At 53.0% G+C, this 15,618-nt stretch overlaps 1 protein-coding gene across 1 annotated transcript; it reads left to right on the top strand.

The window, feature by feature from the left end:
- Positions 1 to 1,058: 1,058 nt before the first annotated feature.
- Positions 1,059 to 11,203, top strand: CES2 (carboxylesterase 2). The gene is made up of 12 exons (XM_032854272.1): positions 1,059 to 1,161; positions 5,605 to 5,809; positions 6,801 to 6,942; positions 7,536 to 7,669; positions 7,751 to 8,009; positions 8,267 to 8,365; positions 8,632 to 8,772; positions 8,900 to 8,980; positions 9,232 to 9,376; positions 9,791 to 9,928; positions 10,439 to 10,511; positions 10,960 to 11,203. Exons 1-12 carry the CDS (start codon positions 1,086 to 1,088, stop codon positions 11,144 to 11,146), a joined length of 1,680 nt encoding a protein of 559 aa, XP_032710163.1. The 5' UTR covers positions 1,059 to 1,085; the 3' UTR covers positions 11,147 to 11,203.
- Positions 11,204 to 15,618: the final 4,415 nt, after the last annotated feature.

Below are 15,618 nucleotides of genomic sequence, written 5' to 3'. Positions count from 1 at the left end.
GGACAAGCTGTCCCGCCGGACCTCAGCCTGGGGTTTGCAGGGAGCGGTGGCCTCGGCGCCCTCTGTAAATTAATCCGGGAACGTGCAGACTGCCCCGACGAATACACAGAGAAGCCACTCGAACGGTACGGGGCGTTCGAGCGCGTAGGTGCTGGACCGCGGAGGTCACGGCTGGCTTTCTTCGGTCAGGCGTATCTTCGGGCACCACTGCCTCCAGGAAGTCGGCCCTCAGGCTGGGCGCGTCGCCGCGGGCCAAGTGTCCTCTGTCCTGGCACCGTTTACAGCGTTTCGGAGCCTCTAGGTGACGCGCCTGCATCGCTCGTTCCACCTAGGGCCCCAGAGTGCCCGCGGAGTCCCTAGCACATGGACCCGCAAGCACTCTTTAAACGTTGCCAATCTGTCAATAAATGAGTTTGAGCTCTTTTGCGGAAGGTGGGGAGAGGAAAAGCCATAGGATTGGGTTGCGGTTGTCACAGTCATGGGTGCATTGGCAGGCTGTGGCTGAGGAGGGAGAAGGCCCCCAGAGACCCTCAGATTAGGGAAAATAGGGCATGAGGGACCTTGAAGGTGGACCCAGAGACTGAGTCCTGAAAGCAAGGAGGAGCTCTCAGGATGGGCAGTCACACCTCCCCGCTTTTCCTCACGCAGTTCCCTTCACCCTGAACGAAGGTCGTTCCCATTTCTACATCTGTGGGAATCCTGATCGCACACCTCCTCACGGAAGCTCTCCCGGTTTCCCCAATCACAGCTTATTGCTCCTGCTCTCCAGACCCGAACACCCTTATCAGGCCCGTGACCATGAGGACAGCGAACCCAGTGACTCCAAATTTGAGGAGATGGTTGTGGGTATTGTGGAGGGGCTGCAGAAGCCTCCAACCCCTTCTGAGGAAGCCCCAGAAGCTTGGTTTTTGTGCCCGCAGGCACTGGTTTTTGCCTGTTCAGTCTCAACCCCCTTTCCCTTCCCAGCTTGCCCCGCCTACTCCCAGCCCAAACTTCAGACCTGGTCAGGACACTCCCTGAACTGCAGCAGGAAGGGCCCCTGGGCAGTCTTTGGGTGAAAAACAGCGGCTTATCGGGAGTAGACAATGCTGCTGGACCGACTTTGCCTGCGGCTGAACGCTGTGGTCTGTGGGCTCCTGCTTTTCCTCGTCCTGGGCCAGGGTGAGGCTCTTTCAAGGGGTGGCAAGGACTGTGGGTCATCTTGCCAGATTCTGCAGGGGCAGGATGTGAAGCTGCAGGAGGGAAGGCTCCAGGGAGGTGGGTGAGGGTGGAGGACTATAGTGTGGGGAAACTTGCACCTGACCCAATGCTTTGAAAGCCCTGGATGGGCCCCCTGAGGTGCAGAGAGAATGGTGGCTGACCTAGGTCACATAGGTCATGTAGTACGGAAGGGCAAGGGAGGCCAGGAACTCTGAGCACAGCCCGGTGTGGTAGGTGGAAGTGGGGGTCGTAATTCAGAGCGTTTCCCCCTCAGTGTTTGTGGTAGAGCTAGCACTGCCTGTGAAAAATAATAAGAATCGTCCTGCCGCAGTTTGGCCCTGAGTGTTGTGCCCTTGGCTAGAGGGATGTCCTGGCACCCACTGAGTGTCCTTCCAAAGGGGCCCCAGTCAAGATTACTGGCTCTTGGGGAATCTGGCTGTATAAGCCCCTACCCTTGCATCCCACAGCCCCTGTGTTGGAGAGACTGTCATATCCTTCTGTTCACCCCATGAACCCATTCTGGGTGAGGGCGCTGTTTGGCCTTCAGAGCAAAGGTGACTGCACTTCATGTCAACTTCCTGGCTCCCCCGGGCTGTTACCAGTAGCTTGGGCTATTCCGGCACCATGCCTGAGGCCTCCACAGCAACTGTGTCCCCTCTTGCCAGCGTGATCCTCTCACCTCAAATGGCCCAACCATGAGCCCCGACTGTCCTTCCCCTTCCCAGGCCAATTTACTTGGGAGACATCTGCATTAATCCGTTCCGCATGGCCCACCCCCAGAGGTTTCCACCCTTAGTAGCCACTCACCAGGCTCTTAGAGGTCACCAAGACCCTCCAGCAGGACGATTTGCTAGGCCTTGCTGATCCCTCCGTTTGAAAAATGTTTAATATTTCAGATTGGACCCATGTTCAAAAAGGAAAAATGGACAAGGCGTTAGAGGGCACAGGTGATATGTCTGACCCTCTCCTGTCCCATCCTATCCTGGCTCCTTCACAGGGACCGTAAGGATCCCCAGGGCCTTCTACACACCACTCAAGAGTTTCCTCAAGAATGAGTGTGTGCACACATCCTTGGTTTTCACCTGAATGATCACAAACTCCCTCCCTTTCTGGCACACAACTTGTCCACTTCCTGACATAGGGGACAACTTCCCCACACCTGTATGTGCTAGAGCTTCTTCGTACTGTTTCATGCAAGGGTTTCTCTTCAAGGAGGAAGGATCCTTGATGTAACTGGCCTCTGATCAGGGACATCAGGTTGTGTCCTTTCCCATAACAACCTTCAGGCATTGGAAGCCAGTGGCCACAGTGAGTTACATGGACAGATATCCCAGCTGGCAAGGAACTGTGTGTAGATAGGTGTTACTGGGGAGAGGGGTGGGCCTTTGACTTGGAAAGACATTGCTCGGTTACCCTCTGTGGAACCTGTGAGTGGCTGTTGACTCTGACCAAATCCACCCGCTATGGCATCAGGCATGGCCTGATGTGCATCAGTGTGCATCAGTGTTGACCCAGTAGGTGTTCTGAGCAGGGAATGGGCAGGCGAACTGGGAAGGGAAAGGTGGGTCTGGCAGGAGAGTGGGACTTAACAGGCAAAACCCAGTGACAGGCGGGCACTGGCATGGCCACTTCCCCTTTGCCAGGGGGGCCCCCTTGGGCTTCCTCAGAAGGGGCTGGAGGCTTCTGCAGCCCCTCCACAATACCCACAACCATCTCCTCAAATCTGGAGTCACTGTGTTCGCTGTCCTCATGGTCACTGGCCTGATAAGGGTGTTCGGGTCTGGAGAGCAGGAGCAATAAGCTGTGATTGGGGAACCCGGGAGAGCTTCCGTGAGGAGGTGTGCGATCAGGATTCCCACAGATGTAGAAATGGGAACGACCTTCGTTCAGGGTGAAGGGAACTGCATGAGGAGAGGCGGGGAGGTGTGACTGCCTATCCTGAGAGCTCCTCCTTGCTTTCAGGACCCAGTTTCTGGGTCTACCTTCAAGGTCCCTCATCTTCTGTTGTCTCTGGTCTGTGGGTAGTATAGATCCCTGAAGCTGGGTTTTTTTGTTTGTTTGTTTGTCTGGTTTGGTTTTTTACTTCTTATTATGGAACCAGGCTCAGATTGGCCAAATTCTGCAGAAGCAGGACCTGAAACTGCAGAAGGAAAGCTTCAGGCAGACAGGAGCCGGTGGAGGACACCAGAGGAACTGGGAGCCTGACCACTCACCTCCCTGCACCTCGAGGGATGGAGAGGGTTGGGGCTGCCCGCAGCCACACAGCACCAAAGGGTTTCCAGTCTGTGGTAGAACAGTATAACACATAAGCGCTTTTTAAAAAATTTTATTTATTTATTTGACAGACAGAGATCACAAGTAGACAGAGAGGCAGGCAGAGAGAGAGGAGGAAGCAGGCTCCCCGCTGAGCAGAGAGCCTGATGCGGGGCTCAATCCCAGGACCCCGGGACCATGACCCGAGCCGAAGGCAGAGGCTTTAACCCACTGAGCCACCCAGGTGCCCCAACACATAAGCTTTTTAAGGCTCACCTATGTCGACGTGTTCAGTACTTTTTTCTCTGTATTGCTGGATGATATTCCATTGTACAGATGCAGTACATTTTATTGCTCCGTGTATCAGTTGATGGACCTTTGGATTGTAAATTATAGATAATCCTGCTATGAGCATTCACGCGCAAGTTTTTGTGTGGTTGTATGTTTTCAGTTCTCACAGGTTTATACCTAGAAGTAGAATTGCTGGCTCATATGGTAAGTCTATGTTTAACTTTTTGAAGAACTGCCAGATTGCTTTCCAAAACACCTGCACCACTTCACCTTCTCACTAGCGAGGTGTGAGGGTTCCAGTTTTTCTATGTCCTTACCAACGTATGTTGTTAGCAGAATCTCTTACATGAATCTCTTTGAATCTATTTTCCTTGTAATTTTGTTTTTCCGTGGAAGAAACCAGTTCAGTTCTGGAGAGGATCCCAGAGTTTGGGCTTTGCTTATTATATCCATATGGCATCTTTTAACTATTTCTCTGCCCCTGGCATGCCTGTAAACTTGTACTCATTTATTTGTATTCTACAGGCTTGATCGGATTTCGGTTTCAGGTTCTGCTTTGTTATGTTTTGGGGCAAGACTACTTTGTGTAGAGCTCTGGACTTCCATTAGAAAACATACATTGTCTGCTTGTCTTGCTTTTTGTGGCAAAGTAAGTTGTTTGACGTCACAGTCAGATTTCCGCAAATGTTTCTCTTAGCATGAATGAGGTGAACTTTTCTTCCTTAGCGTATGAGCCATTTATTAGTATTCCTTACTCTGTTCCTCATTATTTCATATTCTTTAACCAAGTAGGCGTAGATGGCACATTTCTTCGTCTTTTGTAGAAATTCTTTGTGTGTTAAGAATATCACCGGGGTGGGGCGCCTGGGTGGCTCAGTGGGTTAAGCCGCTGCCTTCGGCTCAGGTCATGAGCTCAGGATCATGGGATCGAGTCCCGCATCGGGCTCCCTGCTCAGCAGGGAGCCTGCTTCCCTCTCTCTCTCTGCCTGCTTCTCTGTCTACTTGTGATCTCTCTCTGTCAAATAAATAAATGAAATCTTTAAAAAAAAAAAAAAAAGAATGTCACCGGGGCTCCTTGCATCAGGTGACTTTCAGTCCCTTCCTCCCTCCCTGATTCCCCTAGTAAGGCAGGGGGTGGTTCTTACCTTCTAGTTACAGTGATGCCTCGCTTTTGTAGTTCTCCTCACCATATCATCACTCTTGGTTTGAAAGATGCTCTCTCTTTACTTTTTTAAGATTTTGTTTATTTATTTGACAGATAGAGATCACAAGTAGGCAGAGAGGCGGCAGAGAGAGAGAGAGGAGGAAGAAGGCTCCCTGCTGAGCAGAGAGCCCGATGTGGGGCTTGATCCCAGGACTATGGGATCATGACCCGAGCCGAAGGCAGAGGCTTTAACCCACTGAGCCACCCAGGTGCCCCTGAAAGATGCTCCCTTTATGTCATTTCTTGCCACCTAGAGCATGAGATCCTTAAGGACAGGAGCCTTGAGTGTCCAATTCCCACAGTTCTACTGCCTCATGTGATCCACACAGTTGACAGAAAGGATACTCCCACCCCTTCAAGCTTATGTGACCCATTTGTTTGAAGCTCCTGGGGCTAAACCGTGGTGACAGGTCCCCAGAAGCCTCATTGAATGTGATGGGAAAGGCTGGGGCCAGACCCAGGGAAGAGAGTGGGCGGAGTGGGCGGGAGTTGGGGGGACAGTGCACACACAGGGTTAAAGGCAGGAAATTTGTAAAGCAAGTGTTTGTAGATCAGAGTCCCTTGAGCTGAGGACAGGAAGCGGCAGGCAACATCAGTAGCCTGGGAAGGCCGCTGATGGATAGACTCAACCCTGGTGTCTGTTTCTGTGCTCACAGGCCAGGATTCTGCCAGCCCCGTCCGGACCACACACACAGGGCAGGTGCGAGGGAGCCTCGTCCACGTGAGAGACACAGATGTGGGGGTCCACACCTTCCTGGGAATTCCCTTTGCCAAGCCACCTCTAGGACCCCTGCGATTTGCACCCCCCGAGCCTCCCGAACCTTGGAGTGGTGTAAAGGATGGGACCTCCCACCCAGCCATGTAAGTGGGGAGTCCAAGGAACTCCAGTCCCTGGGGTGGAGGGTACCCCGAACCCCAAGCCAGGCTGCAGTTGTCATTTCATCTAAACCCTCACACCAGTCTCCCCTCTGAGCTTGGTGGCTCCCCACATGCATTTTTCCGATGAGCATGCAGATGCTTGGAAGGGTAAAGTAACTTGCCCCAGGCTCTGGGCTTGGCACTTAAAACAGGGATACACACCTGCCTCACTTCTAGTCATGTCAGGAGTTCTCTGCCACCAGCGGAGTCTTGGGTTGGCTCCATGAACCCCGTAGGAGCCCTTGACTCCAGCAGCAGATGCTGAGATCCCTGAGGGGTGGACGACCCCCACTGTGTACAGTTACTGGGCCAGGGCCAGGGCCAGCTGCCTGGGGCCAAAGGGCATGTGTGTGTTCTTGCAACTGGAAACAGTGGAAGAGATGCCGTTCCCTGAGAGCCTGACTTGAGATGAAGGCTGTCCCATTGCCCTTCTTCTTCTTTTTTTAAAAGATTTTATTTATTTATTTGACAGAGATCATAAGTAGACAGAGAGGCAGGCAGAGAGAGGGGGGAGCAGGTTCCCTGCTGAGCAGAGACCCCAATGCGGGACTTGATCCCAGGACCCTGAGATCATGACCTGAGCCAAAAGCAGAGGCTTAACCCACAGAGCCACCCAGGCGCCCCCCCCCCATTGCCCTTCTTATGAGGAATTAATCTCCATTCGTTTGGGCAGCACACAGATGTGGGCTGCTCCCTGGTTCCACGCCAGTCCAGGTACAGGAATACAGTGGTGAATGTCAACATGTGCAGCCCATGGCTCTCGCAGAGACCCCGAAGAGTCGAGATTTCCCAGCCTCGGGGGGATTGGTATCCAAGGCCTTCATGCCCTTGCGGCCTCCCTGGAAGACTGGGCTCCATCCCCTGTGGGACTAAGGGCAGCGGGGAGAAAATCTGGGCCCAGGATCTGGTTTTGACCATGGCACGGTCCTACTAGGTGTCTGCAGAACATCACAGTCTTGAACACGATGGCTCTGAAGCTGATGAACTTGAGCCTGCCCTTGATCTCCGTGTCCGAAGACTGCCTATACCTTAACATCTATATACCTGCCCATGCCCATGAAGGCTCCAGTCTGCCGGTGAGTGCCAAGCCCCTGCCACCTGGGGGGTGAGAGCATGTTGCTTCTGCAAGAAGATCAGAAGGGACAGGATCAGCCTGGGCCCTGTGACCCTGTTGAGAAGCCCCTCACCACTGGGTCTAAGAGTGTTTCTTACCCAGCATGAGTGCTGACCCTTGGGCCTGGGGTCATAGAACCCTGGCTGCTCCCAGAGGTCAGAAGCTGGATGGACCCAAGACTCACCCAACCAACTCATGCCCAGGAGACCCACTCAGGGGCTGGATCTGTGGAAGCAATGAGAATGGAGAAACTTCAGTAATGTACCTGTGGGATGATCAGGAAGATGCCCCTTTCTTCCAGCTCAGAGAGTGCCAGAAGAAATGAAGCCAGACTTCGGTACATAGGGTGGGACCCAAAGTATGGGAGATCTAGTTTTCCTGATAGAAATTAGGTCCTTTTCAGTCTAAGTCATGAAGAAGGTCACCCTGTCCTGCCTGAGTTCTGTTTATGCGGCTCGGCACTTAGAGCCAAAGTGGTGGAGAATCCGGCTAGCAGCCCCAGTGGGATCTGGGCAGGGTGGGAGCCACATGGTGTCTGTGCCTCGATTTCCCCAGGTGTTGGTGTGGATCCATGGTGGCGGGCTTGTGATGGGCATGGCTTCCATGTATGACGGCTCGGTGTTGGCGGCCTTTGAGGATGTGGTGGTGGTCACTATCCAGTACCGCCTGGGTATTCTGGGCTTCTTCAGGTGAGACTGGGGCTGGGCAGGGCAGTGCTGGTGGAGAGAAGCCAGGACCGCCCCGTGACCCCTGTTCTCACCGCCTCTCAGCACTGGAGACAAGCATGCCCCTGGCAACTGGGGTTACCTGGATCAGGTGGCAGCGCTTCGCTGGGTCCAGCAAAATATCGCCTCTTTTGGAGGAGACCCTGGCCGTGTCACCATTTTCGGCGAGTCCGCGGGTGGCACAAGTGTGTCCTCCCATGTTGTGTCCCCCTTGTCCCGAGGACTCTTCCATCGTGCCATTATGGAGAGCGGTGTGGTTCTGTTGCCCGGCCTCACTGCCAACTCAGCCGATGCGGTGTCTGCGGTGAGTGCCCCAGGCTGCGGGAAACCAGACCACTGCCTCATCTCAGACCTCTCAGCCTCCATCACTCTGCTAAATGAGGATGACGAGGGGCCCCTTCATGGGCAGGACTGTCTAGGCAGCCCCTCTGGCTGAGACCTCTGAATCCACACCTAATACCTTGTGAGATTTGGGGTGCACCTGCCCCCAACTGCAACCCTGGGCAAATCCCTCTCCCCTGTCTGGAAGGATGAGGCAGCCCCTGCCTGGTCTCTTTACAGATGATGGCCAACCTGTCTTCCTGTGGCCAGGTTGACTCAGAGGCCCTGATGGGCTGTCTGCGGGGCAAAACTGAAGAGGAGATTCTGGCCATCCACCAGGTTGGGCCAAATGGACATGTGTGTGGCAGAAGGGGGCCGGTGGAGGTGGGGAGCAGGCCCTTTACATTCTCTGGGCAAGTTACTCCATCTCCACACCTTGGTGTCCTCACAGCCCTGGGTGGGAAGTTGAGGCCAGGCCATGTAAAGCCAATGGCAGGATCTCTTAGGGGAGGGGTTGTGAGCATCCTGGATGAGCTAGGAGGGGGTGAATGGGACTCAGAGCCCATTAGAAAATGTCTGGGACCTCACTTTGTGGGCCCTCTCAGCCCTTCATGATCATCCCTGGCGTAGTGGATGGGACCTTCCTGCCCAGGCACCCCCAGGAGCTGCTGGCCTCCGCTGACTTTCAACCTGTCCCCAGCATCATTGGTGTCAACAACGATGAGTATGGCTGGATCATCCCCTCGGTAAGGCCCAGCCCCAAGCTCCCAGGTGCCGGGGGGCACAGGGCAGGAGAGGGGATTCTGGCAGGGCTCAGGGCATCATAGCTGTAGGCCCACCCTACTCTCAAATGGAGATTCCCCCACTACCCAGGCCATGAACAGCTCTGATACCTGGAAGGAAATGGACAGAGAGACCATGAAGGCCATTCTGCAGCAAATGTTCACAATGTTGGTGAGGCTTCTGGGGTCCTGCCCACGTGGACGGGGACTCCTCTCCTGTCCAGAGGAAAGGGAAAGCCCATCCCCAAGATAGCTTGTCCATGCATTGTCCCCCACGAGCAAAGGCTGGGGTCACCCCAGAGCTCAGCCTCTTCCTCCCCATTCCCTGTACCATCCCAGGATCCATGTTCCCAAACCTGACTCTGCAGCCTCCCTGCTGCTGCCCGCTGCCTGACCTGCCTATTTCTGATCCACCTGGGCTAGATGTTGCCTCTTAAGTCTGTTGACCTGTTGATGGAGGAGTACATGGGAGACAGTGGGGACCCCCAGACCCTCCGAGCTCAGTTCCATGAGATGATGGCGGATGCCATCTTCGTGATCCCTGCACTCCAAGTAGCCAATTTTCAGCGTGAGTACATCTATAACTAAGGCCACAGCAGTGAGGGGGCAGCTCTGTGGGTCCCACGTGAGGTCTGTTGGTGTCCAGGTCCCAACCCATGCCTGTGTATTAGGTCCCTAGGTGCCAGGCACTTAATGTCCCCCATCTCAGTAAATCCTCAAAGCTAGTCTAAGAGATGGGCATTTTCCCCACTTTACAATGAGGACCTTCAGTGACTTGCCCAAAACCACATAGCTAGGAAGTTCCAAGGTCATAATTTGAACCCTTGTCCTTCCCACTGCTCTTGCTCCAGCCAGGGGCTCCCTCACCCCACTGTTCAGATTTCGACCAGCTTCGGACCTAGCTATCTTGTCACCATGGGTGATGCAGGAGAGCCCCAGGTAAGGGACCACCATGTCACAGCCTGTGCTCCCCACCCTCTAGGCTCACACGCCCCAGTCTACTTCTACGAGTTCCAGCATCGGCCCAGCTTCCTCAAGGACATCAGGCCGCCCCATGTGAGGGCAGACCACGGTGATGAGTTACTTTTTGTCTTTGGAACCATCTCTTGGAAAGGCTACAGTGAGTGTTCCTGGGCGGGGTCCCTCAGAGACTCCTTGTTCCCAGAATGTGGGATGGGACCTTGCCTGGGTCCCTGGGTGAGGGTGATTGTCCTCTCTGTACAGATGAGCAAACTGAGGCTCAGAGAGAGGGTGGAATCGGGTGCCCAAGATCTTACAGCTAGAGAGGCTCAGCTGGAACTCGCTCCCCTCCACCCCTCCCCTTCCCAGCCGTGGATGCCTGGCAGGGGTGCAGAGGAGGGTATTTTGGAGGCATATTTGTTTCTTAAGTGACTTCCTGGTGTCAGAAGGAAGAAGGGATATTTTTTGGTCAGGAATGAGCCTAGTTGGGATGAGGAGAGGGCCTGGCACCCCAGGGCTGTGGGGGGAGTGGGCAGAGAGCCAGGCCGGGGAGGGCAGAAGAGGACCCAAGGAAAAGCTGCACGTGGGCTGGTGAGTGTGGTGGGGGCTGATCGGTGTGCTGGACTGGGGTTGACCCCCACCTAGACCCTTGTCCTCTTGCTCTCTGTAGTTGAAGTCACAGAGGAAGAAAAGCTGTTGAGCAGGAGAATGATGAAGTACTGGGCCAACTTTGCTCGAAATGGGTAAGATGTCACACCCCACCTCGGCTTCAGGGGGTGGGGCTTGAACCCATTCGGGGGTCCCCCTTTTCTGTTGTGATCTCATTAGCATACATGTATCCTTAATTGCAAGGTGGCTCCTTCCCCAGTTCCAGGTCCCACATAGACCTGGGGCCTTGTGGGTGCTGGACGCTCTGTCCATCTCCAGGTGACCTGGAAGAGGGGGACAGTGCCATGTTACCCACAGAGCCTCTCTGACGGGAAGCAAAAAAACAGTCCAGGTCACCCTGCCCCCTGGTGACACTCTAGTGGGAAGTAATTTCTTTCCTAGATTTAGAAACATTCCCCTGTCACTCCCCATCCCCATCTGGCCTGTTGGATGCCTCACCTGACCCCATTTGGGGTGCCAGGCCTGGGCTCAGCGGGGCTCCGAGTGACTACCCCCTGCCCTGCCGGGAGGGCATGTCTCCAGGAACCCTAATGGCGAGGGTCTGCCCCACTGGCCCGTGTTGGACCAGGAAGAGCAGTTCCTGCAGCTGAGCACACAGCCTGCGGTGGGCCAGGCCTTGAAGGCCCACAGACTTCAGTTCTGGACGAAGACCCTACCCCAGAAGATACGGGAGCTGATGGAGACGGAGGAGAAGCACACAGAGCTGTAACTCCCTGTGTCTGGGGGTGAAGGGCCGGGGAGGGGGGGCTTGAGTGCAGGTGGGGGTCCGCCGAATATTCCACGCACACCCACTGAGGAGCCAGGAGCTTTTCTTTCCTTCCTACAGCCATTCATTCTTCCTGCCAGCCAGCCAGCCAGCAAACATTTATTAAGAACCTAGTGCATTGGGGTGCCTGGGTGGCTTAGTTGTTAAGCGACTGCCTTCAGCTCAGGTCATGATCCCAGGATCAAGCCCCGCATCATCGTATGGGCTCTCTGCTCAGCAGGGAGCCTGCTTCCCTTCCTGCCTCTCTGCCTACTTGTGATCCCTGTCTGTCAAATGAATAAATAAACTCTTAAAAAAAAAAAAAAAAGAACCTAGTGCATCATGTTAGTTGCCAAGCCCCCCATAGGTCCTCTCATGTTAGACACACTCAGTGAATCCCCCACATGAAGCTGTGAATGAGCAAACCTCAATGGAAATTCACCCCGGGCTGAGCCTTGGGTCCCATCCCCTTTTCCTCCCCTCTACCCCACCCCTACCCTCCCTCTCCTCTCCCTTTGAAGAAGGGTTCTTTGGGAAATGTTACCCACATCTGGCTCTCAGCGAGCTCCAGGGGCTGTCATATCTGTAAGGCGCCAGTAGAAAGCCTGGATGCCAGGAACCCAGGAGTTCCGAGATCTTGGCCACTGAGGCCACCAAATACTGAGGACAAAGTCCCCATCCCCACCCATTGTCCCTGGGAGTAAATGTCATCTACCACTGACATTTCAACACCCAACCAGTCTCTTACCTGTGTCCCACGAGGTGACTGACTCCATTTTTGTAAGAAGACTGAGCTTGTCCCTGGGCCCCTGGAGCCTGGACGAGCTGTTTGGGGGCCAGGAGACCCAGCTGGGTCCCTCAACCTACTACAGGGTTGGGGGAGGGGTGCGGGGGGAGGCAGCGCAAACCCTACACAATTGTAGCACATCCATCCAGATCATGATCCATATCTGCGAGATGGTTCCTGGAAGTTGGATTGGGAGACCAGAAAGTCCAGAATAAGGGACTCTTTTGTTTCCAAAGGTCTCTCCATCCAAGGAGGTCTCTCCTCTTGCCTTTTGGAATTCTCCTTGCCAGCCATGACCCCCACCTTGCTGAGCTTCCCCCAATTCCCCATGGGCATCCACATGATTAGTTTTCCTGCTTACCCCATTGCTTTCCCTAAACTTTTCCTTCCCTCACCTTGTGCACCCTCCCCGCAAAGGAAACCCTCTCTTCTGCAGTATTTGATCTCAGCGCACAAAGGTACCGAACTATGTTCACTCTGCCTCTTTGTTTCACCAAAGCACTTTCTCTCTGTCTCTCAGAGGCTGTATCCTTCTTCTCATAGACCTAGGAGTCCTGCTATGCCCCTGCCTCTGACCAACTTGCCCTCTCCAGGCATTAGATTTTCCAGGAGGAAAGTCCCCTTCTTTCCCTCCACTGCATGTGAGCCCAACCGCAGAGCCTCCTGAAGAGGGGCCTGAAGGATGGAGACTGGCCACCAGATGGCAGACAAGGATAACCTTAAAACTAGGGAGAGGGGAGGCGCTTTCCTGTTAGCGGCCACTGCTGCATAATGTAGCTCCTGCATCCTGGAAGCATTTACTGAGCACCTACAGCATGCATGCCTCTGTATGTTTTTCAGTCCTGCAGATGCATGATATGCTTTCCAAAAGTGGGTTCCCAGTATTAGTTTCTTAGTCATCTTATTTTTTAAACAGTTTTATTGTGGAATAATTTACATATAATTGAATTCACCCACTTTAGGTGTATGGTTTCACAAAGCTGGCTAAATATTGGAGACATACAACCACCATCACATCAAGTTTTAGACTATTTCTCTTTTTTAACATTTTTTTTTTTTTTTGTCAGAGAGAGCACAAGCAGGGGGAGTGGCTGGCAGAGCAGGCAGAGGGAGAAGCAGGCTCCCCGCTGAGCAAGGAGCCTTACACAGGACTCCATCCCAGGACCCTGGGATCGTGATCTGAGTTAAAGGCAGATACTCAGCCGACTGAGTCTCCCAGGCATCCCTCAAGTTTTAGAATGTTTCTGTTGCTCCAAAGAGTTCTTTCGTGCCCATTTGCAATCACTGCCCTGACCCTGGTCCAACATAGCCACCAAATTGCTTTCTGTTGCAATAGTTTGCCTTCTCTAGAATGTCATAGAAGTGAAATCATTTATTACCAGTTTCTGTCACTTAGCATAATGTTTCTGAGATTCAACCAGTGGTTTCCTTTTTATTGCAAAGTAGTATTCCATATGTGCCATGCTACATTTTTTCTATCCACCAATTAATGGATGTTTAAGTGATTTCTATTTTTTGGCTATTTTTATTAAAGTTGCTGTGAGGGGCGCCTGGGTGGCTCAGTGGGTTAAAGCCTCTGCCTTCGGCTCAGGTCATGATCCCAGGGTCCTGGGATCGAGCCCCACATCGGGCTCTCTGCTCTGCGGGGAGCCTGCTTCCACCTCTCTCTCTGCCTTCCTCTCTGCCTACTTGTGATCTCTCTGTCAAATAAATAAATAAATAAATAAATAAATCTTAAAAAAAAATAAAGTTGTTGTGAACATTCTCAGACAGGTCTTTGTACAGACATGTTTTCCTTTTTTTTTTTTTTATTTTTTTTTTTTTGGGGGGGAGAGGGGGCAAAAAAAGTGGGGGGGGGGCAGAGGGAGAGAGAGAAGCAGACTCCCAGTTGAGCAAGCAGCCAATGTGGGGCTCAATCACAGGACCCTGGGATCATGACCTGAGCTGAAGGCAGACACTTTAGTGACTGAACCACCGGGTGCCCAATGTTTTCATTTTTAGGGGGGAAATAGCTGAGTGGAATTGCTGGGTTATATGGCAAGTGCAGGTTTAACTTTTTTTTTTTTTAAGGATTTTATTTATTTATTTGACAGACAGAGACCACAAGTAGGCAGAGAGGCAGGCAGGGGGGGGGGAAGCAGGCTCCCCGCTGAGCAGAGAGCCTGATGTGGGGCTCCATCCCAGGACCCTGAGATCATGATCTGAGCCAAAGGCAGAGGCTTTAACCCACTGAGCCACCCAGACACCCCGCGTGTTTAACTTTTAAAGAAAATGTCAAGCTGTCTTCCAAAGTGACATGTTTATGCCCCCACCAGCCGTCTATGGGGATTTTAATTGCTCCCTAGCCTTGTCCACACTCAGTCTTACCCGTCTTCCACCATTGATTAATTGTAGCAGGTGTGTAGTGGTATCTTAGTGTGCTTGTTCCCTGTTTCAGTGTCTTTGTCTCTGTCCCTGGCTCTGTCTCTCTCGCCTCCTTGCTCCTGCTCTGCTGCATGTACCAATGGGTCAAGGTGCAGGGTGAGAGATGGGCCCCACTTGAGAGGCTGCCAAAGACAGTCCAGGGAGGTGCACTGGTTATTTTTCACGGAGGGAAGTTTCTCCATTCTCCAGCTCTGAATGCCAGCTGGAACCCCAGGAGAGAATCTGGCATCTTGTCTAAGCATGACCCTTACCCAGCTCCTCACTGAGCCAACACTTCTATTTGAATCAGTAATTATTTACCAGAGCCTTGCACTCCCACACATCCCCCACACCATGCCGACTCCTGGCCAGCCATGCTCCCGACACTAAGGCCCAGAGGTGAGTCCTGCCTTTACTTGGGCTAGAGGCTGTCCCAGAGAGACAGACCCCCTGACAGACCTCCTGGTCTGTGGCAAGAACAGGCTTCCATGGGCTCTGGTTCCATGTCTTGTGTTTTCACACATGTAATCTCAGACCCTGTGAGGTGCTTCCTAGGATCATCACTGTTTCACAGACGACAAAACCAGACCTAGGGCTCTGGGTAAAAAGTGGCACAGTTAGCCCTCGGCAGGGCCCGGATTTGAATGCAGGAGGTCTGGCCCTTCAACTACATCATCCCGGGATTCGGAGTAGGATTTGAGTTGTGAATAAGAAGCTTCCAGTTCCTCTTACTCCATTCTCTCTGCAGACCTCAGAACCTCCTGCTAGGAGTCTGGGGGCCCCTTGAGGGCAGTGCCCGGCTTCTTCCCTATTACTTGAGGAGCCTCAAGAGAGGGGGGCTGACAGGAGAAAATCATGCCCCAAATACACCCTGGGCATCCTTGGACCTGGAGCCCCATGGCAGGGCCACCTAGGCCCAAGGTCCTGAGGCTTTACAAGAGTATCAGTGCAGCCAATAGAAATGAAAACCTAGGAACTCAGAGAAACTGGTACACCGGTGTCTGCGGCAACATTACTCAGAATAGTCAAAAGTTACAAACCACCCAAATGCCCATCCTTGAATGAATGGAATAACAAACTGTGATAGAGCCATACAGTGAGATATTATTATTCGGCCAAAAATGGACAGAAGTACTGATACGTGCCATAATTTGAGTGAACTTCAGAAACATTATGCTAAGTGAAGGAACCTGGACACAAAGGGTCACCTATTGTATGGCTATTATGGGCTAGATCCTGGATAGGG

The sequence above is a fragment of the Lontra canadensis genome, unplaced genomic scaffold, assembly GCF_010015895.1.
Source record: "Lontra canadensis isolate GAN:19392208 unplaced genomic scaffold, GSC_riverotter_1.0 scaffold8, whole genome shotgun sequence".
In the NCBI taxonomy this organism is placed as follows: Eukaryota; Metazoa; Chordata; class Mammalia; order Carnivora; family Mustelidae; genus Lontra; species Lontra canadensis.
This window is presented reverse-complemented; position numbering and strand designations above follow the sequence as displayed.

Coding starts and splice junctions, on each gene's coding strand:
- CES2 (XM_032854272.1), top strand. CDS start 1,086: ATGCTGCTGGACCGACTTTGCCTGCGGCTGAACGCTGTGGTCTGTGGG. Junction 8,010..8,266: donor CAGCCGATGCGGTGTCTGCG/GTGAGTGCCCCA, acceptor GTCTCTTTACAG/ATGATGGCCAACCTGTCTTC. Junction 10,512..10,959: donor GCCAACTTTGCTCGAAATGG/GTAAGATGTCAC, acceptor GCATGTCTCCAG/GAACCCTAATGGCGAGGGTC.